The sequence below is a fragment of the Hemibagrus wyckioides genome, linkage group LG13 (assembly GCF_019097595.1).
Source record: "Hemibagrus wyckioides isolate EC202008001 linkage group LG13, SWU_Hwy_1.0, whole genome shotgun sequence".
Lineage (NCBI taxonomy): Eukaryota > Metazoa > Chordata > Actinopteri > Siluriformes > Bagridae > Hemibagrus > Hemibagrus wyckioides.
Genome location: NC_080722.1, coordinates 15067653 through 15089399, shown reverse-complemented (window position 1 = coordinate 15089399; position 21747 = coordinate 15067653). Strand labels below are relative to the sequence as shown.

The window sequence follows — 21747 nt, the reverse complement described above, 5'->3', positions numbered from 1 at the left end:
TCAATAAATGAATTTCTCAGTGATTAAAATGACTTCTACTGAAGAGAGTAGAGAACCATTTCTCTGTCATAATATATATTTTGCAGAAACGAGTCTCTTTTTTCTGGTTGGTCTGCACTGTATATGGACACTTGTTAATATAATTTCGTAGACTAAAAGAACACATACAATTTGGAGATTTTTGGTGGACATATCTGTCAAACTGTCAATCAATAATAACAAGCATTAAGAAGCAGATTCATTTCCAGAATACCTGCTCACAGCTCTTGCCTTCATCCCCCCCAGTCCTGTTTTTTTTTTCTCTCCCTCTGCTCCTCCAACCTTTGATTTCCCAACCCCTCCCACTCTGCATTAGTGTGTGAATGATTCTCTCTCTCTCTCTCTCTCTCTCTCTCTCTCTATCGCCCGCCTTCCCTCTCTCTCTACTCCACACAGACACGCATTCTGTCAGCGGAAAATCCAGCTGTAGCTCAAAGTATTCGCTTCTCTTGGAATGCTCAAGATTAATTTGCCTTTTTGCCCTATTTTTCATTTCCTTCACATTTATTATTTCTTTTGAACCTCATAATGCTTCATGAGATCTGCTGTCAAGACACGTGAGAAAGTATGTGAAGTGATGAAGAAGAGCAGAAGTTCTTCCACAGAGATGAAGCACCTGCCTATGACTCGCTTGAACGTAGGCATTAAGACTATGCTTATTACCGTGATTACAACGTCATCGGGTTTATAAGTCTGAAGTCATTGGGTTTTTAAGTGTCTAGCGTGCGGTAACTTGAATCCAGTATTCTGGAGACATGTCAAATGGAGTGACAGGATTTGCTGCATGCATGGTCTCTGAGTAAACTCCTTGGAGATAACATGAGTTAGACAAGTGTGTGCTATGATCATTACAAATGCTAAACTACTCTCTGCTGGGAGGCAAACAGTTTGTGGGATTTAAACAAGGTAAGCCATTATCTTCTTATTAAAATTATATATTCAGAGGTTTTGGGTCATCACTCTTGGTGCTGTGCTGGCTGATAAGGCATGCGTTTTAATTAAAGGACAAAGAGTTTATACATTCCGTCATGCTAATGATATAATTTTGAGTAAATTAGTTGAGTTTTTTAAGAGCCGGATTATTATTATTATTATTATTATTATTATTATTATTATTATTATTATTATTATTTTGCCGGGATAGAAAGGTGTCCTGCTCTTCCTGTATTTTAAATAATCTATCCAGATAAGTAAACTTGTTGATTTTAGTCCTGAATTTGAACAAATTCAACATTTTCAGTTCTATTTTCAAACAACAAATTGAACTTTTCAACTTTCCAACTTTTACCTCCTTCTTCACTGTTTGCATCTGTTTATCTAGTTGTTATGTAGACATGACCACTGTGTCAGTGGAGTCCCTGGTGGTGATGGTCGATAAAGTGCCAAATGGAACTGAGACTCCAGTGGCATCATCTGCCGAAGATGTGGCTGCAACTTTCACTATTGGTACCATCCTGTCCCTTATGTGCCTTGTTGGCGTGTCAGGAAACATTTACACCCTGGTGGTCATGTGCCATTCAATGCGCTCTGCTGCCTCTATGTATATATACATTGTTAACTTGGCAATGGCTGATCTCCTCTACCTGCTCACTATTCCCTTTGTGGTGTGCACTCACTTTTTAAAGGGTTGGTACTTTGGTGATGTGGGATGCCGAACTCTCATCAGTATGGACTTCCTCACCATGCATGCAAGCATTTTCACCTTGACTGTCATGAGTACAGAGCGCTATTTTGCTGTTCTTAAGCCTCTGGATACAGTCAAACGCTCTAAGAGCTACCGTAAGGCCATTGCTATTCTGGTGTGGACAGCTTCGCTGATTCTAACACTTCCCATGATAATTGATGTAGAGCTAAAGACAGAAAATTCCAAGTCAATGTGTCAGACCACACTAAGTCCTCTTTCTTACAAGATCTATATCACCTCCCTTTTCTGCACCAGCATCGTGGCACCGGGTGTCATAATTGGCTACCTCTACATCTGCCTGGCCCGTACTTACTGGATCTCACAGACTGAGAACTTTAAGCAGACCCAGAAGCTGCCAAACCACAAAGTGCTATATCTTATTTTTACAATTGTACTTCTCTTTTGGGCCTGCTTCCTTCCCTTCTGGATCTGGCAGCTACTGGGCCAGTTCAAGCCAGAAATGGTTCTTTCGACCAAGGCCAGGCGCAACATCAACTATCTTACCACCTGCTTGACCTACAGCAACAGCTGCATTAATCCCTTCCTCTACACTCTTCTAACCAAGAACTACAAGGAGTATCTTCGTAAGAGGCAAAGAACCTGGACTTCTGGGAACTATTTCAACAGGAGAAATCGTTTCCAACGCTCTCCTCGGCGCTCACTGTCATCCAGCAGCCAGCAGTGTACAGAGAGTTTCGTGCTCACACACATATCACGTACCAACAACAGCAGTCTGTGAGGTAGGTCCCTCTCTTCTTCTCTGTGAACATACTGTCAACAAAGTGCTTTCTGCCAAACAGACTGTTCTGCCTATAAATGCTGTTCTGCTCTTTTTAATATAAAACAGTGATCAGACAAAAAAAATTAGGGTTTCTGTACCTTCAGTACCTGGACCCATGATTAGCCCTACAGAAATCCCATTCAGTAAAGAGGACGGGATGTAGTTGGCTGTACTTTTCAATACAAATTATTTTGACAAACCATGACCTGTGAATTCATTTACCTCTGTCTTGGGGAGAAAGTAGAAAATGTGTAGGTGAATATGGTGTCTTTGTTCAATTATTATTATTATTATTATTATTATTATTATTAGTATTATTATTATTATTATTATGATTATTATGTTAAAATCACTCTTCTGCAGAACTGATGCTGTTAAATAACATTTTGTTTCATTTTTAACTATTCCATTGACAGAATTGACAGCTCGAATTTTTTTTCTCTTTTCCTGTTAGGATTTTCTGTCCAATGTTTACTTACCGCAAGAATGTACCATGGCTGAGATCTAACAATCATGTGTGGCTGAAGCAACTTTTTTCTCCCTGAAAATAAAAGATCATTTAAGCTTCAGTCTCAGAGTTACTAAGTTACTATTGCTTCAGTGTCGCTAGAAAATCTCGCCAAAATTAAACCCAATCTGTGTAATATTTGATATATTTATGTAACATTTGCTTATTTACATGTGAATATGAGAAATGCTATTTAGTAGCACATTTTATGGAAAAAAGAAATGATCTAAATAGCAGCTTGTTCTTTTTATATTTTACAGTTTTCATTTTAAGTATATGTATTTGCTTTCTCTGAGTAACATCTATTCCACCAGCCATGAATCAAGCTGCTCTTGATAGGTTTGACTGCTCATCCAGACCAAGTGCCAGCTTGTGTATATGAAACAAAAAAGGTTTAGTAATAAATTAAATGCCAGGTGCTGGCACAGGTCTTTGTCATAGAAATTAAATTTCCTCTAATATGCTTACAAATTGACCATGCAAAGAAGAAAGTACAATGTTATTAATGTGTGTGTTCATAAAGAAAGATTTGCAACTAGAGTTGTTACTAAATTTGTAAAAACACAATTTATTTGAACTATTTTCTTAGAGCAATTTAAACAATTATTAAACCAAAAAAAGTATTCATAATACAAAAGCTGATGTGGTAGAAGGAAACAGAAATGGATGGTTGGCATTACTTTTGCCCCTATCATTCATAGTGAAACAAGCCAATCATAGATGACTTATGAGCTCATGGAAAAATGCAGGGGGAATTGCCCTCTAAGTGCGTTCAGCTGGCTTCATGCCTCTCAGAGTAAGCATGAGTTAGTTCTCACCTAGCAGTCATCTGTCATGTGATCAGATAATTGGACCTCATTAATGTTAATAAAAATATGAAAATATACATAATAATTTGATATTATGATATTATTAACTCATATATAACAAGAACTTTTTTAGTAGAGCAAAGCTAACTGCAGGAACTGTAGTTTATACTGTAGTTTACATATACTGTACATATACATATACAACATATAATTTACAACTCGAACAGAAACTGAACCTAAATTTGTGCCACCATTTCATATTTTTAATTATTTTTTAAATATTTACTTCATATACTGTACTTTACATAAACATATAGTTTAGAGCTTAAAAAGAATTTTGTCACATTTTCATCAACCAATTTTGAGAAGTTTATTTTTTTCTCTTATTTTCAATATCCTTTTTTCTTTTATATTGCATTTAAATTTCAAACAGTCCCCTCAATTCAGATCACGCTCAAACGTTCAATCTGTATGTAGTTTAGCCTACAAAGTTCTGTGAAATCAAGTGCACTAAATAAATCCTGTCTCTTCCTGTAGAGCTGGGAGAGGAAATCAGTCAGCAGAACACTGATAAAATCCTGCAGTATTGTATACCCACATGGCTGCACAGGCCAAGCCACAGAGCCATCATTTAGAGAACATAAGGAACCAAGAGATCTGTCTCTGCTAATCGAAATGTAATTAGCCCTATGTAACAGGCATTCCTACATGTATTTTGGACTACTAAATCCTCCTTATGTCCAATACATCAAAATGACAAAAAATTATTGAGCCCTTATAAAGCACAAGATCGATCATTTCTGAATTAGAGTCTATTCACACTTGTTAACACAGATAACATAATGAGGATTATTACATTATTTCAAATAGATTTTCCTTTCCTATTATGAAAGACTTTTTCAACTGAATGTTGAATTCATGTGTATGCTTAAGTAGAAAAATGAGTGGCTTAGCCAGCCACTTAAAATGTTAGTCTCTGTAAAGTCCTCATTCACTACTTCATACATTTTAAATACCACTGAAATACTAATTAAATCTTTTGTGTGACCATTTGACAGATATAAGCTGTCTCATGCTTCTAGATTTTGTGCAATCATGGTTAGCATGCTCCTTTCCCCATTTAGCTCCGCAGAGTTCTTAATGCAGTAAATGCCCAAAGATGGGAACTGTAACATCGCTAATAGAGGCAGACTGTGGCAGAAACCAGGCTTCCCCTGTGCTTTTGGGAGAAACATAGGACAGGACAGTTATTTACAGGGTTGTCACCTTGAAAATTTTCACACACAAAGATAAAGTCTAAGTGTGTGTATAATGTACAGAGGCATTCTTGTCATAAGAAGATTGGGAGGATAGTGAAAGGAGGATAATGGCATAGATGATATCTGTACATCAGACATGTTTGTGCACTAAGCAAAAGCTAAAAAAAAAGAAAGAAAGAAAAATATATCTTTCTTTTCCAGTTCAGATTTTTTTGGGGGGACTACTTTCGTGTCCTTCGTGATGTTTTTGAAATGTTTTAGGGCTGTAGTAAATCTCCCTGAAGCTTGACATCCCTGGTAAATGCGACAGAACTCACCTGCTTTATCGAACACAGTTCAGCTAAGGTATATCTAAAAACAGCAAGTTGCGGCAATAAACTGCCTTTATTCAACTCTTACCTGCTTATTATGGGTTTTTTCTTAAATTCACTAGATAGTTGCCAATAGCATTACCAAATGTAATTACTTTTAAACAATCCACAAGCTGCTGCCGATCTTAATACTTAAATTATTGCTTTAGATAAACGTCATAACTGATAAAAGGTCAAGATTAACATATGATATGTAATGGTTGCAAATTCTCATGCAGATTAATGATTGTATCTTAAATTGGACAGATATTAGCCCTTATCTTCAGTAAAACATCCTTATTTCCTTGTTACAGTATTTGCCTGCAAATTGCTTTGTGTCAGGCTTAATATATTCTTGTCTGAACTTCCCATGTCATTTACATTGGAGCCGACAACAGCTCCTGTTAGTTACTTCACTTTCAGACATTTTGCATAAATAATGTTTTAAGGTGAGTCTTAGGGCAGCCTATTTGTGGGTTGGAGAGCATACTTTGGTGGCTCTTTAGCACAGCTGATTCCTCTCCTTAGTTATATCCCAGCTTTAAGCATCTGTTAGAGCATCACACTGTGCTGCATGATGGCCCTCAATAAGCCATGCTCTGAGGGCAATGTCGGAAATGCTGCTTTCTTTTCCTTTAGATATGAAAGCCCTTCCTTATGCCTGCCCTCAAATCTTTATTGATCACAGACTACTTTTTTTAGATAATAATCACTCATTTCTCCAAGGATTTGGCATTGATCACTCAGATCAGTGTCTTTCATAAGTGCTGTGGATTCTATTAGGATCTAAATCAATAAGACATATAGCCTTCATGGTCTATCTCAGTTGGCCTTTAGCCCAATTTCTGAAACCTTTGCCAGTGCAATTCATAGGATGTCTAACTAAAGTACAATGAGTTGACATGGTGCGTATTTCCATGACCTTTCCAGATAAATTGGTAATTAATGCTCAGCAGAAGGTTGCACTAGATTTCTACTTTGGAATGATAATAGATAACTGAGACAAATTTATCCAAAACATTATGAAATATTAATGAAATAACAGGATTATCATGTATCTGGAAAAGCTGGCTGTGTTGTGAAATGGAAATTGAGAGCAGGGATCAACACAGAGTGAATAATGAGAGTCAGCAGTCAGACGACCCTGGAAAGAGGATGTGGAAATGTGTGAGATTCAAAAGCTGACATTGTAAATATCCGTCCCGGCTCATTACCGTCTGCCAAAGGCATTATGCATTATGCATGCAACACAGTGTATATATAAATATCTGTATGAAGAATGGTGATTATATTTAAAGTGAATTTTATTTCTTTTTTCTTTTTAATAATTAAATATTAATTTGGTGCTTTGTAGATCTTACATAAAGTGCATTAAAGTACTGAATGCTGTCTGCTGGTGGGTTCTTGGAAATAAAGCACAGGGGACTTGTTAACAGGTGAAGCCCACTGACTGACCCGGGACAGCTGTCTGTGTTTATGGGTCTCTGTTCCTCACCTGTGTACACTTGTAAATAGTTTTCCAGTGAACGTGGAGAGATGTGTCCAGTCTCTTTATCCTGCTCATCCGTTTCTAAATATGTGTTATTCTTAAGTATATTTTTGTCCTTCAAGAAGAACTGCTAAATGTACTTTCTTTTCACAGCAGTAGGTGAGAACGTGACCCTTACACACACTCAGCATGCTCATAGTGCATTCCTCCGTGCAGAGAAACACTGCAACCACTCAAGGTCAGGCTATTACAGGGAGTTGACACGCTCATCACTCATATAACACCCAGTTTAATGCACTACTCACATGACCTAATGGCACTATAAACTAATCGTTAGAGCACAGCTACTCCTTATACCACACTCACTGTATTCAATAAATGCTCCTTGGACAAAATAACAAGCTTTACCTCATCAAACATAAAGTTAGACATTGCTCAGTTGCTGGAATATTTTCATTATGCACCTGGAGAATTGTGCAGTGGACTTGTATCAAATCCCTACCTCATTCCCACGGTTGCCAGGATAGGCTCTGGATCCACCACAATCAGGATTAAGCAGAAGAAGAATGAATGAATCTGAAGAATCTGAAGAATCTTTTCTTACTCTACATTCAAATCCCAAGCAAGAATGATATATCATTATAAGCTGTAGGCAAAATGACAAATAGGATCTACCCTTTGCCTTTTTCTTTTTAAGAATTTTGTCACGAAATGAAGGCTTGACACACCCACAGAGGAGACGCTGTAGATCACGTCATCTAAAATTGAAGGATAAATCAAGGAAAAGCAATGCATCAAAATTAATGACTGAATGAAAGTAACGTTCCATAAGGATATAGAGTTGGCACGCTTTCAATAGATTGCACTAAAAGGAGCTTTGTAATATGTTCAACTTCAAATGATGCTTTTCAGACCATAACTAAAGTTTTAAAAGCAGGAAAGAAACAGTAAGTGAGGCACACTGATGGTGCATGAGGAGCATCAGGATATCGATCAGGTTCTCCAAATCAAAGCAAGATGTTTGCCGCCAGATTTCACACGCTAAAGTATAAAAGAAGACATCACAGAACCATGCTTTAGTACACATTACAGCATTTGTACTGTTCTAAGCTAATGTAAAATACGGCACACAAGGACACATCGCATTATACAACAGTAAAACATTGTGCAGGAAGACAAATATGCACCTTTGGCAGACAAAGAACAACACACCATCATTATGTTTAATTAGAGAGTTGAGGGTGATGAAGTTGTTGAGTAGTGGATGCTTTTTTTCTTTTTACTTTTTTTTTTTATAGCACATTAGGACTGAGTCAGGAAGGCCATTAAACAAAGACTATCCAGTTTAGGACCCCTGAATTTGATTTAAAAAACAGTATGTATTCAGATAAGACTCACAGGAAAGAAATGCAGGCTACACAGTGTTTCCAACAGTGTTGCCTGTACAGATGTGTGTTTAGTGAGTAAGACAGGTAAACATTATCTGTAATTAATCACTAGCATATGGCTGCATACTGATGTGGTGAGATTATCAATAAACTCTGAGCATGAGGAGCACAAACTACAACAGGTACTCAAGATTTGCCAAACACCCCACATTACACAGGAAACATCTTTTCTTTTTAAAGCTTTTAGCTTAATCTACACATTAGAAATGATTAGCATAGGGCTGTGGTTTCTGTGACAGTTCTTACAACATTGACCCCTTAGTGAAACACTGTAATAACAAATATCCCTTTCTTTCCAGTGAATGCTAATATAATTACTCATGTTTTCATTATTATTAACAGCCACTAGTGGCCCATAGGTCTGGGCAAGCTCATGCCCATAGACCCCCAACACACAAACCACTAACCAAACCACACCGAACCACTGCATGACTTCCAACTGAATTCTTTCTCTTATTATCACAGAAAAAAAAAACACTTTTTAAATTACACATACTGTATGTATTACAAATATATTTTGACATGTTATAAACTCAGTGTAAACAAAGTTAGACTGTTAAATCTCAAGTAAATATGACAAACATTAACATTACACTTCAGAAACTTAATAAAGGAAGATCTGTTCAAATAAATGCTTGCTGTTGGTTACTAGTTCACTTTACAAAGCGTGTGTGATACTGCCTTTATCCAACAGTTCCATTGACTAAATGACAATTCAGACACAATATGAACAAATTTTGTCTTCTTTTCCTGAAGACATTACACTCACTTTATAGCATGATGGTTAGCTGGCTAACTAGCACACATTGATTTGAATAATCCTGTTAAAGGTGCTTCTGTTGAATTTGGAATCCCCTCTTCCTTCTCAATTTCATCTGAAAAGCTTTCACTCAAACTTCTTAACCTGAATGCATGATTTTATTTTTGCTTCCCTTCTGTCCAGACAGATAAATCTGCTTCCTCAATCTCGAAACTTTATCTGAGGTATATGCAAACTTTGAGATTGTTCGGCTGTGACATTTCCTTTTCCCAGAAGAGGTGCACAAAAATAGGTAATTGTAATCTTACAAATAATGACACATATTCGAAATCTGTCAACAGGACACTTCTGCCGATATATATATATATATATATATATATATATATATATATATATATATATATATATATATATATATATATATATATATTTATATATATATATATTATTATTATTATTTCTGCCATCATTAACTAGCAAATTCCATCCTGTTTTGGCTGTAGGGCAAGCCCTTGAAGGTGCTCGAGCTCAGTAGCTCAGTTCAGCAGATATAATTAGAGCTCTGTGGAGTGTGCAGGAAGTGAAAGGAAAATTCTGAGCAGCATTGAATGCAGCACAGAGAGCTCAGCTTGAGACAAGGATCTCTATGGAGAGACAGAATTCCATGCCAGGTTCAGATGTTGTGCTCCACAGCACCTGAAGGTTACTGCATGTTTATGTAAGTGAGGGGAAAGGTAGGAAATCACCCAGTTTTAGGTGCTTGAAGCAAATGGAAAGTGATAGATTGCTTAAATCAATGGAACATGTAGCATAAATAACGTCTATGGAGGCAGCAGTTGCCTTCAGCCTTTCTTGACATTACCAGAGACTGACCAGAGACAGAGGCCAACCAGTTTGATGGTGGCTGAGATCAGTATTGTACACAGTGTAATTGTGTACCAAATGTAGCAGTTCATCACTACAACAACTCTGTCTTTTGTAAATGCTTTCTATACTGTGTCCTTGTAGGAGTGTTTATGTCCTGTGCACCAGTATAGGAACGGCTGATAATCTGATTTCATATTTTATACATGGCATTTTCCTTGCAGGCTGTGGAAGTGGCAGGATTAGTAACTTGATCTGTAAATAATATTAGATTTATTAAACAGAAGACCATTATTTATATTTAGGACCCTTATTCAGTTTTCTATGAAAAGGAATGAAACAGCATGTATACACTACACTTGTCCAGTCTATTAACTCAACGTGTCGTAAGTTTTTACCATGTTCCAGATGCATGTGTGAACACTTCACAAAGGGCTGTTTCCTTCTACTGGCATGTAACCAGGGTGCTGCAATAATTACTTCTCCTGAATAAAAGGTAACACAAAAGCCCCATAGCCTGACTGAACACCTGCACACTTGGTCACATCTGTGCTGATTATTTTCGTGCAAAATCTCACGGACACAGGGATGCAGCTTTTTTATGGCTTTATTACAAAGGAAAAAACCTGGACCATCCTAAGAATGTAATTCTTACATTATAAGTAATGTAAATAATTTCACAATATTGAAACTCCCTAAATTAACCTCCCTAATTCCCTTGCAATACTGATATAGATATAATATTGATATAGATATAATATTGATATAGAAATATATTTGTGTGGAACCAGTTTTTATCTGGGAACAGCTTGGAACTTTTAAAAACATCTGGATTTGGGTAAAACCCTAAGGTCACCAAGAAATTATCTAGGATCCAATCTTTTTCCACTGACCTGGAGCAAGTTGACTGTCTCTGTCGTTATTAATACAAGATTCATCCAAGAAGCTGGAATTTATGTAAGAAATGTACATTTTAACACCAGAATTTTAAGCAATTTCTTTCTACATATAAACACAGACATTCAACCAAACAGACCTTTTTCTGATTAAAAAAACAGTGCAACATCCCCATGTGTTGCTATCACTGTCTGACTGACAGATGTGGTGCTTACTGAAATAACTGCACTGGTGTTCTCTGGAGAAGAAACTTTAATTTGAGCCAAAAATGTCTAATTAAATCTTCTGAAGTATTTATGCAGAGAGAGCAATCAGCCAATGTACCTTCCATAAAAAAAGTAAAAAAATAATAATAATAAAAAAAAACCTACTAAAAAACATCCATCAGCTTTGGCCTCATTTAATTTAATCTTCCCCGCATCCAGAATGTGTACATACACCTCCTTATGTAAACATCAGTGACAAACAATCCTCTTCAAGACAGACAGACAGACAGACAGACAGACATATATACATACAGACATATTATAGTAGATAAATCACCAGATAGTGTTTTAAAGTATTTCTTCAGATTTTCTTACTTGAGTAGATGATGCCAACAGTGTGCTATAACATGCAATTAAGACACTTTCCATCATCTCAACAGCTAATCTTCAGCCTTATACTGTGTCCTTGAATCAATCGTTTCATTTTATTTGGAGTGGAAGACACGTCATTATTGAAAGAGGATCATTACCAGCCACATAAAGCACACTGAGTGTCTTCTCTTCTCACCATGTCATTATTAGATAATGTTCTGTCAACAGTAAGCCACTTCTTTGTGCAAACAGCTTGGGCACCTAGTACAGAAGTGCTGTATCTCTCTCTCTCTCTCTCTCTCTCTCTCTGTATCTCTTTCTCTCTCTCTCTCTCTCTCTCTCTCACACACACACACACCGCAGAACTTTATTTACTACTATTTACCAGCAGTAAAAACAACAACCGCAGTAATCATCATCGTCATCTTCATCATCATCATCATCATCATCATCATTATTTCTAACACAACTTGTCACCTATACTAGCTTATAAAAGGCTTTTAAATTCATCCACACCCAGTGAATGTCTATTAAAAATATAGAGCATACATAAAAGCCACTGGAGAAACACGAAATGTTGGAATGTAGAAGGAAAAATTTTAATCCAATGCTGTGGAAACTCTCTGTTCTTTTGGTGACAAGAATAACTGAGATGCATCAAAAAGCAGTTCGGAAAGTGACATTTATTTATCGTAGGACAAGACAATAAGGGGGATATCACACATTCAGAGATATACATGAGCAGGTCTTAATAATATCATCTGCTTTATATGCCTGTGCTTTAGATAAAAAAAATATAGACAAGATTGTGGATGAATGATGTTGAGAGGTTTTTCTATTTATGGATGGTGTTAGTGCAGCGAATACCGTGCAAATTCCAAGCAGGTAATAATGCTTCTATTTATCTTGAACAAGCAAGGGTAATATTAATTGTCCTTCATCATATTATATAGACAACTGTGGAATAAAACAGCTGGGATTAATTAGAAGGACACCAGTAAATCTGATGTAAGATTATAAGTATTTGCCCTCTAGTTCCAACAAAACCACTAAAGGCCTGGACAAAAGACAAATAGTACTTAATTACACGTCACTCTTTTTTTCTCCTAATAAAGACTTTACTACTTACCCCTAAGTATTAATCCTGGCTCTTTCATTCAGTCTTTCTTTTTTCTTTTCTCTTGTATTTCTGAACTCTATCTTTGTTTTGTCAGGTCTAATAACGTGTAGCGGTCTTGCTTATAAGAGGACATCTCGTTGGTAATTAATGAACGCCACATTCTTTCCTTTGCTACCGCTTCCTGTGGTGCCGGTAGTTCAAATAACAGTAAATGCACACATGGCACGCTAGCTGCCATGAACTCAGATGCCTTCTTGCTTGCATTGTTCTAGTGGAGTACCAGGGCATTACATTCTTGCCCTGTTCTCAGATTTTTAGAAAAAGGACAAAACATTTTAAGTATTTATTCAACCCTAAGCTCAAGTGACTTGCAACTTCATTCAAATTAAAACGTTACTTATCATCCTTAATGTTATTACTGTCTGGCTGGAATTCAGTCTCAACGGTACATCTCTGTTTTCTCAGGGAAGCAAGCCAGACAACGAACATTTTCCTCTCAATCATGCCTATCTTGAAGCAGTGCAGTGAAACAGCGATGAATGAAACAAAATTGACTGAACAAGGGGAAATAAGCCAGCACCAGTCAAACATTTTAGAGTAATATGAGAATCCCTCCTGGTTTATTATTGTCGACTATTTTCCACTTTTGTGAGTTTTGGAAAACAGCTTTAACATTGCATTAACCAGGAACCAAATGTGGGTTTCTAAATTCGACATCAGTTTCTCTGTTGCTGTATAATCAAATGCTCGTTAGTGTTCTCATCAGATGGGACATAGAGAGTCTAATCTCAGCCTAATTAGATGCCCAAGTGGCTGTAAGCAAAAATAATATGAGGGAAATTAGCCAGATACAAATAGCCTGAGAAATATGTCTTGAGAAACATGCCCCTTGGGCAAGAAGACTTTTATAAACATGCATGTCATTGTAATACCAAGATGAATACATAATGGTAGATAGAATAGCATGCTATTATGCCTATGTTTATACACCTCTAAAGGGGGGGGGGGCACTTGATCTTGATGAACAAATTATTCAAATGAAAAATGTTTGCTTACGTACATTGTGACATTTATTGAGAACTAAATGATGTTACAATAGTCTATAGAATCCAAAATCATCAACCCACTGAGGGCTGGATTCAAAATCATGCTGAAAATCAAAGTAAAAAACTTGTAATGTAAGTCAATATTGTGTATGGCCTCATGTGTCTGTATGCACTCACGATAACATCTGGACATGCTCTTGATGAGATGGCCAAATGTGTCCTGGGGGATCACCTCCTAGACAGGGATCAGGGCATCAGTGAGCTCCTGGGCAGTCTGTGGTGCTACTTGGCAACTTTGGGTGCTCAGATACATAACGTCTTGCCCTTTCATCAGCTCCAAATTCATCATCTGAAACGTTGACCCAGCCATGGCTGGGTTGAGGAACAGCCAATCGTGAACTAAATGCATGCTTTTCATTATCTGTCAGCTTTCTCAGCAGAGGTCCAGTTTTCTCCATTCCCCAAAGGGGAAGAAGAATGCAGCTTGTTGACATTATTACAATCTTTATTCTTTGCTTTTTATCCCATATGAGACTATGAAGCAGGCAGACAACCCACTAGTTATTCTAGTCAAATCATTCACCTGTCTGTATGGTAATACTTTAGAGGTCATAGAGCTAATGAACCTGCATAAATATTTATGTAAAATGTCAAAACTCACTTAAATTACGGATCAGAGTAAATATACAGGCACTAAGGTATGTTGTTGCTATAATTTTGCAGGATAAAAAAATATTATGAACAGGAAAATTATGAGTCAGAGAAATTGTATATAATAGTCAGCACAGTGTCATGACATTGTCACAAGCATATTCATTACACTCAGGACTAAAAACACACCTTATTGCATGGCCAGAGGAAGCATACCATCTCTTTCAATGACGTGTCACCTTTAAATATTTCAGTATGAACATAGAGTGACATTTCTAATAGGGTTATAAACTGAGGTTCCATGCCATTGTTATCACCAAATACAGAAGACACCGTAGAGCATCTTTTACCTTCTCAGATTTAACAAACGGCATCCCTTGAATAAGTCACACCATCTCCATTATATGAACTGGCTACTTTGCTATGTCATCAGTTGCCAGTTAGTACTGACTTATCTATTTAGTCATTTATCATGACTTTCTAATGTATATCAGCCTGGAGATCATCATAAAGCAACTCAGTGCCAACAAAGCTAATATTTCTCATCAAAATTGATAAATGTAATATTTGTAGGACCTGACATAAGCATGGAATAAGCAATGTTCATGCAGATATTTGCCAGTTGTCAAGAATGCCTTATGTATGTGTCAAGTAGCCTTCTAACTCTGACATGTTGTTTGGTGTGAATGGAAAGAGACATATGTATAGAGATATATGTTTGAGGAGTACATAGGAGAATTAATAATGGACAGAGAAATGTATCCTTGAACTCTTTTTCACATACATTCGGTCTTGTAGAGCATAATGCAGAGATAATAACAGGTATTATCTTAAAATAATCATTGTTAGTAACCCTGGAAGATTTATTGGAATTCTCCCACCAATGTTACCCATCAGGTCACGTGTACTGTACAGTCTCATGGCAACAAACCCCTGTATGGTTACAAAGTGATGTATTCTGTATGATGCAGATATTAAAACCCAAAACACACATACACACAACAGACATTGAGTAGAATGCACTGAAGTGAGCACTTAAGTGTGAATGGAAGTGGCCTTCAAAGATAGACATGTTTAGACTAACGCATTAGACTGTGCTTTATCATAAACATTGTAATAATGTCAATATACTGCTCAATAAATCTTTATTAAGATTTAGCAAGTGCACACATTTGAAGGCAAACTAACGGTGAAGTGTCAGTCGGAGCAGTCAGTAGGAGAAGTGTCAGTAGGAGCTTGAAATAACTACAGCGTGTCAGGGGTAAACAGGGGCAGAAGGTGAAACTGAGCAGAGGGCAAAGAGTCATGAGGTACTTACTCTGAGCAGCTGAAAGTCAGCAGGAGCTTTTCTTTCTTTCTGATCTTCCATTTAGCTCTAAGCAGAAAGCCATGTACTACCCAGACTCTGTGTTCTACAATAATTCTGCCAAGCCAAATCAACAAAGAGAAAAAAGACACCACCGGGATATAACAAAAGGGTAGTATAGTAAGCTAAAGGATAATAGAGGGTAACCCTGCAGTGCATCATAAACCTCTGATTCAGCCTCACTCTCAGTCTAGAACATAACAGCTTCATCAAAAGCGTAAAAAAAAGTCAGAAATACTAAAGTCTTAATCCAATTTCTTTTTTAAAAATAGAGTACATTCTGGAAATCAGGTGTGAAACTGGGAAAACATTATTATTATCTTCATTATACATTCTACCTAGATTGTAAAAATGCTTATAAACTATATTAAGTTTAAAAGTGAGCACTAAACCTACTCTGACTGCAGCCTATTTAAGCTGTAGTGATGCTCCTATGCACAGTGAAGCAGAGGACATTAATGGGCCAGGCAACTGCTTTAGTACTTTGCTATAAATCTAATTTCTTGGATTTTCTTCTTTTTTAACTCCCAGTGATGATATTCGTGCTCTATTTCCGGTTAATCACAGTAGGAAGATTGTGGCTTTGGCTCACTGCTCCTGGTCCTTTTGCCCTTTTACTAAGCTAGTCGTTGCATCAACACCCTGCTGATAACACACCCTTGCCATCTGATTTGCTTAGACTTCATTTAAAATGACTACAGGCAAAATTAAGGGCCCTAAATTACCATTTTATGAATATCTTAATGCACAACTTGCTGTTCTGGACATTGCTGTTTTTTAATCTATGTGCATAGATGTGAATGGGAGCAGGATAAAACAAAAGTTGATGAAAATTTTAATGAACTTGGCAGTTTCTGAAGACAGCTGTATTTCTGGCAAATGCTGACAAACTTCAAATAATTCTGTGGACATCTTGTACATTTATAATCAGTGAATCCTAGTTTTTTTTCTAGACTATTCTAGACTAGTAACCTGTTAAAACTGTGCTAACATCATATAATTCAGTTAGATTTCACAATCTTTAAAGTCTGATAGATCATATGTCTATAGCTAGCAGCATAATTACTGAAAATCCAGCATCAGGCTGTGATCCCTACCAGTTTCCTCTTGATGAATGTATTCACTGCTAATACTTTTCAGTCACCTGTTTGTCAGTTCATTATAGATTTTGAAGTATGCAGTGTGTAGGGCTTATAAAACATAAGTAATGTATAGTGTCCATTTAACACAAGGAATCAAGCTACAAATGTGTATGGAAATTTATATATGGCCAGGGAGAAATCTTAAAGCAATAACTTACATTTAACTGTATAACTACATGCAAGTTACATGAGGTAATAAAGCATTATGTAAAAGACCTGGAAGCTCTCATAATGGAATGTAACTGAATGTTAAAACCTTCTGATCATGTTTACTCAGATGTTTGGCTGTTCCTTTTCTGTTACAAGGGCATGGTGTTTGTGCCAGCATTGGGGTTTAGTGTATGTTGCTATTTTGGTGGGTGCAAGCTAGTTTTTATTTATTTATTTTTTTCATGTTTGCTATAATCCAACAGTGTGGTGGAATTTTTCAGCCTGTTTTGGTCAGGGGTAGGTGGTGGTGATTTACACATGAATAAACTCCACAGAAATCCAACCAAAGTCATGCTTTTATTAAAACAATAAATTTCTCCACATATTAGTCAACAGTATGAATGCTGTTATGACACAAACTGCAGTCTCAGTTAAATCTGTGATCTTTCTTTTTACCTCCCACTGATGCTTGAAAGGTGTTCCCCTCTGCACCATGTTAGAACTTGGGCCAAAGGTCAAGAAGGTATGAAAAAATCTAAATATTATATAAACAAAAAGTCCTCGATTCTGTGCATGTGCTACAATAATAGTATGAAAATCGACCCTTTAGAGAGGCAAAAGAGAAAAAGGCTAGCTAGAAATATCATACTGTTTGCTTTGTGTTCTTCTGAGACCATGCCTACATATAAAGCATCGGTGCGAAGAGAGAAAGTAAAGATGGCAATTTATGTCATACCAGTATATTATTTATATGCAAATATACACAGTTTAATGAACCATGCAGTATATTATACAGTACAATATACTGTGTGTGTGTGTGTTAGTTCCTCAGACATGAATCTGTTCACAAATTAATATTAAAATGTTGTTAATTATGTATGATTATGTATAAATAATTTGTTAATTATGCATACACAATTATTAATTATTAATCTGAGAATTTCAGAACCGAGTTCTGAGGAAATGTTTAAAAATAATCTGGCATTTGTGTAGAAATTCTGCTTATATTATTAGCTTTACGTGCTTGATACTACACAGGTCACCTTTATGGCCTAATGAAGGTTTTTTTCCAGCAAGGCTCAACTTATCATGTCATGTTCATAGTTACTCAGGGGTCTCACCTGTTACAATGTGTCAACACCTCTCCTAGGATATAGTGCAAACCTGCTGTCCAGGGGCTTGCAAGCATTAATGATTTCACCAAGGTAGCAGAGAAGGCCAGGCTGTTGTCGGGTAATTAACCTGTTTCACTTATTTAATACGATAAAATTAAATACATAGTGGTCCATGGCATTTATGACCAAAAGCCCTGAACAGCACTTAGATATCTGATCTTGTTATTTGATTCTAATCATTTATTTTTCCTTCCATTTGCATTCCCACATCCTAAGTTATTGCATCAGGTCTGTCTGAAGGAAAAAATCCATAAAACTCACACCAACATCCACAGACATTTAATAGATTGCAGATTAGTATATGAAATGTTTGCAAGGGTTGGAAAACATATAAAAGCATAAATGTGCCAAACTGTTTTATAATAACATATAAAATACTGTAACAGGATGTGAGTAATGCACATGATCCCTCAGCACACAGAGAAACAGGCCAAATGTGTAAACCTACTGATTTTTATAGTATCACCGCCTGCAGGCAATTCATTCGAGGTAAGACACTACCGTAATAGGCAATACTGCAAAAGGCAAGAAAGATAAAGGCCTGGACATTGTGCATGACTTAATCAATTCCACACTGAGGTAAGAGTCTGCTCAACAAGCACCACTCACGCTCTAAAAGCTGGCTGCATTGGAGAACGGTCCTGGTCAGCATGTACCAACAGTCCAAGAGGAAGTCTACTAAGTCAACAGCCTGAGGTTTTAACTGGTAACTGTTTCTTTATTTTCCTATTACAGGGATGGAGGTAGAGCCAGGAGCAGGCCAAGGCAACAGGCATCTTCGCACTCAATAGGGAGGAAGCAAGGAAAGAAGAAAAGGAGGAACAGAAGTTACTGCCTAAAACAATTTTCTCCCCATTCCGTACATTTCATGATAAAACCTGATAGTCAGGTTTGTCTATCAAATTCTTATTTCATGGATATAGTTTAATACATAATTTATTTTCGTGCTTTGTTTCTTTCCAAATCATTTTATCTTCGTTGATTCAGCAGTGTATGGCATCAAATTATATTGCAGATGACATTCAGAAGAGTAGATTAATATAAATCTATTCTATATTAAAGCTGATCCCACTACTGTGAATTTGAAAAGGAAAATTAAAGCCAGGAAAATTTGACCATCATCTAAAAAGCATCAGACTGATGAAAGGTTCACTGTTTAAAAGCAAGAGACAATTACTGAGTCCTGAGATACACTATATTGCCAAAAGTATTCGCTCACCTGCCTTGACTCGCATATGAACTTAAGTGACATCCCATTCCTAATCCATAGGGTTCAATATGACATCAGTCCACCCTTTGCAGCTATAACAGCTTCAACTCTTCTGGGAAGGCTTTCCACAAGGTTTAGGAGTGTGTTTATGGGAATTTTTGACCATTCTTCCAGAAGCACATTTGTGAGGTCACACTGATGTTGGACGAGAAGGCCTGGCTCTCAGTCTCTGCTCTAATTCATCCCAAAGGTGTTCTATCGGGTTGAGGTCAGGACTCTGTGCAGGCCAGTCAAGTTCATCCACACCAGACTCTGTCATCCATGTCTTTATGGACCTTGCTTTGTGCACTGGTGCACAGTCATGTTGGAAGAGGAAGGGGCCAGCTCCAAACTGTTCCCACAAAGTTGGGAGCATGGAATTGTCCAAAATGTCTTGGTATGCTGAAGCATTCAGAGTTCCTTTCACTGGAACTAAGGGGCCAAGCCCAGCTCCTGAAAAACAACCCCACACCGTAATCCCCCTCCACCAAACTTTACACTTGGCACAATGCAGTCAGACAAGTACCATTCTCCTGGCAACCGCCAAACCCAGACTCGTCCATCAGATTGCCAGATGGAGAAGCGCGATTGGTCACTCCAGAGAACGCATCTCCACTGCTCTAGAGTCCAGTGGCGGCGTGCTTTACACCACTGCATCCGACGCTTTGCATTGCACTTGGTGATGTATGGCTTGGATGCAGCTGCTCGGCCATGGAAACCCATTCCATGAAGCTCTCTGCGCACTGTTCTTGAGCTAATCTGAAGGCCACATGAAGTTTGGAGGTCTGTAGCGATTGGCTCTGCAGAAAGTTGGCGACCTCTTCGCACTATGTGCCTCAGCATCCGCTGACCCCGCTCCGTCAGTTTACGTGACCTACCACTTCGTGGCTGAGTTGCTGTCGTTCGCAAACACTTCCACGTTCTTATAATACAGCTGACAGTTGACTGTGGAATATTTAGGAGCGAGGAAATTTCACGACTGGATTTGTTGCACAGGTGGCATCCTATCACAGTTCCACGCTGGAATTCACTGAGCTCCTGAGAGCGACCCATTCTTTCACAAATGTTTATAAAAACAGTCTGCATGCCTAGGTGCTTGATTTTATACACCTGTGGCCATGGAAGTGATTGGAACACCTGATTCTGATTATTTGGATGGGTGAGCAAATACTTTTGGCAATATAGTGTATATCTAAAAGCTGCAGTCTGATATGGAGAAGAATGCAGCACTTTCTTGTTCCTCACATTGCCCTGACACCCTGGTGCTGAGGCTGACAGCAGCTCAATATATGTCCTGTGAACTGACCTGAGATCATTATTCTTCTGCACACACTTTAGCTGAAACTCTTCTAAAAGGATATCGTGATGACTGCTTGCTTTTGTAAAACTTTTTAAATGGATGAATCAGGGTCCAGATCAAGTCTGTGCAATGACCCTTAGCCAGCTATGGATTACAGACTTACTAGGAAGAAAGATTTCTTATTAATGCACAGCAAAAAAAAAAAAGACTCCTTTTCAACATTTATATTAAATTGTGTCAAAATATGTGTTCATACTTCATTTTCTTGTGTTCAATATGTTGAGATGTAAGTTTAAAATATATATATATGAGCATGCACTCTTTGATTCAGTGGATTCATGTGTAAATGTAGTGTTTGGTGAAAAATTGATTGTTTACATGAAAGCAGGTGGCTTACCAATGTCACATTAGAAGTAATAAAAAACATTCTACAAAGAAAGCTGGCTACATTGCCCATTTCCCTTGCATCAACCCTAAAAAGGGAGTGAAGAAAAGATAAAATCCTTTAAGCCTTACAAGTATTTCTTGTATATAAAAATACATATTTGTCCACTAAGCAAAAAGATTCCTCACTCCAAAATAAAATTCTTTCCTAGAAAATGCATTGATTATGTTTACCATCTGAATTCTTGTGAAATCATACACAAAGGACCAGAGTGCATGCCTGCTTGAGACTAATGGGAATAGGATGTGCAATTTAGACTGTAAATACTTTCTTTTCATCACAGCTGTCTTTACACAGGTCCCATGTTTATTTTATTTTGTCTTGTTCTTAATGTGTTGTTTCAGTGGAAGGGTTTTGTCTTGTATTTAAGAGAACCACTGTGGCTAATGTACACAATGAGCATTCAATAAAAATATAATTTAATCTTTACTGAAATCTTAACCATGTGTCTTGTGTAATCATATACAAACCCACATGCACTACAACAACATGGATTTAAAGTACAATTATTGAAAACTATCTATCTGTCTATCTGGTGATTCAGATTTACATATTCAGTTTTAGATCACCTAATTTTATAGACTATAAATCCATATGGTATCCATCAAATTCACTTAGGGAATGATAAGTGATATTT

The 21747-nt window shown here is 37.2% G+C and overlaps 1 protein-coding gene across 3 annotated transcripts; it reads left to right on the top strand.

The window, feature by feature from the left end:
* Positions 1-393: 393 nt before the first annotated feature.
* On the top strand, positions 394-21539 carry LOC131364020 (urotensin-2 receptor). 3 transcript variants are annotated; one of them, XM_058407075.1, is made up of 3 exons: positions 394-945; positions 1372-2463; positions 18852-21539. In XM_058407075.1, the coding sequence occupies exons 1-2, from the start codon at positions 894-896 to the stop codon at positions 2460-2462; spliced, it is 1143 nt and encodes a 380-aa protein (XP_058263058.1). In that variant the 5' UTR covers positions 394-893; the 3' UTR covers position 2463; positions 18852-21539. The 3 variants fall into 3 exon arrangements, with proteins under 3 accessions (XP_058263058.1, XP_058263056.1, XP_058263057.1); XM_058407073.1 differs by having other exon boundaries at positions 395-945; positions 1361-2463; XM_058407074.1 differs by lacking the exon at positions 18852-21539 and adding an exon at positions 2959-3073 and having other exon boundaries at positions 395-945; positions 1361-2463.
* Positions 21540-21747: the final 208 nt, after the last annotated feature.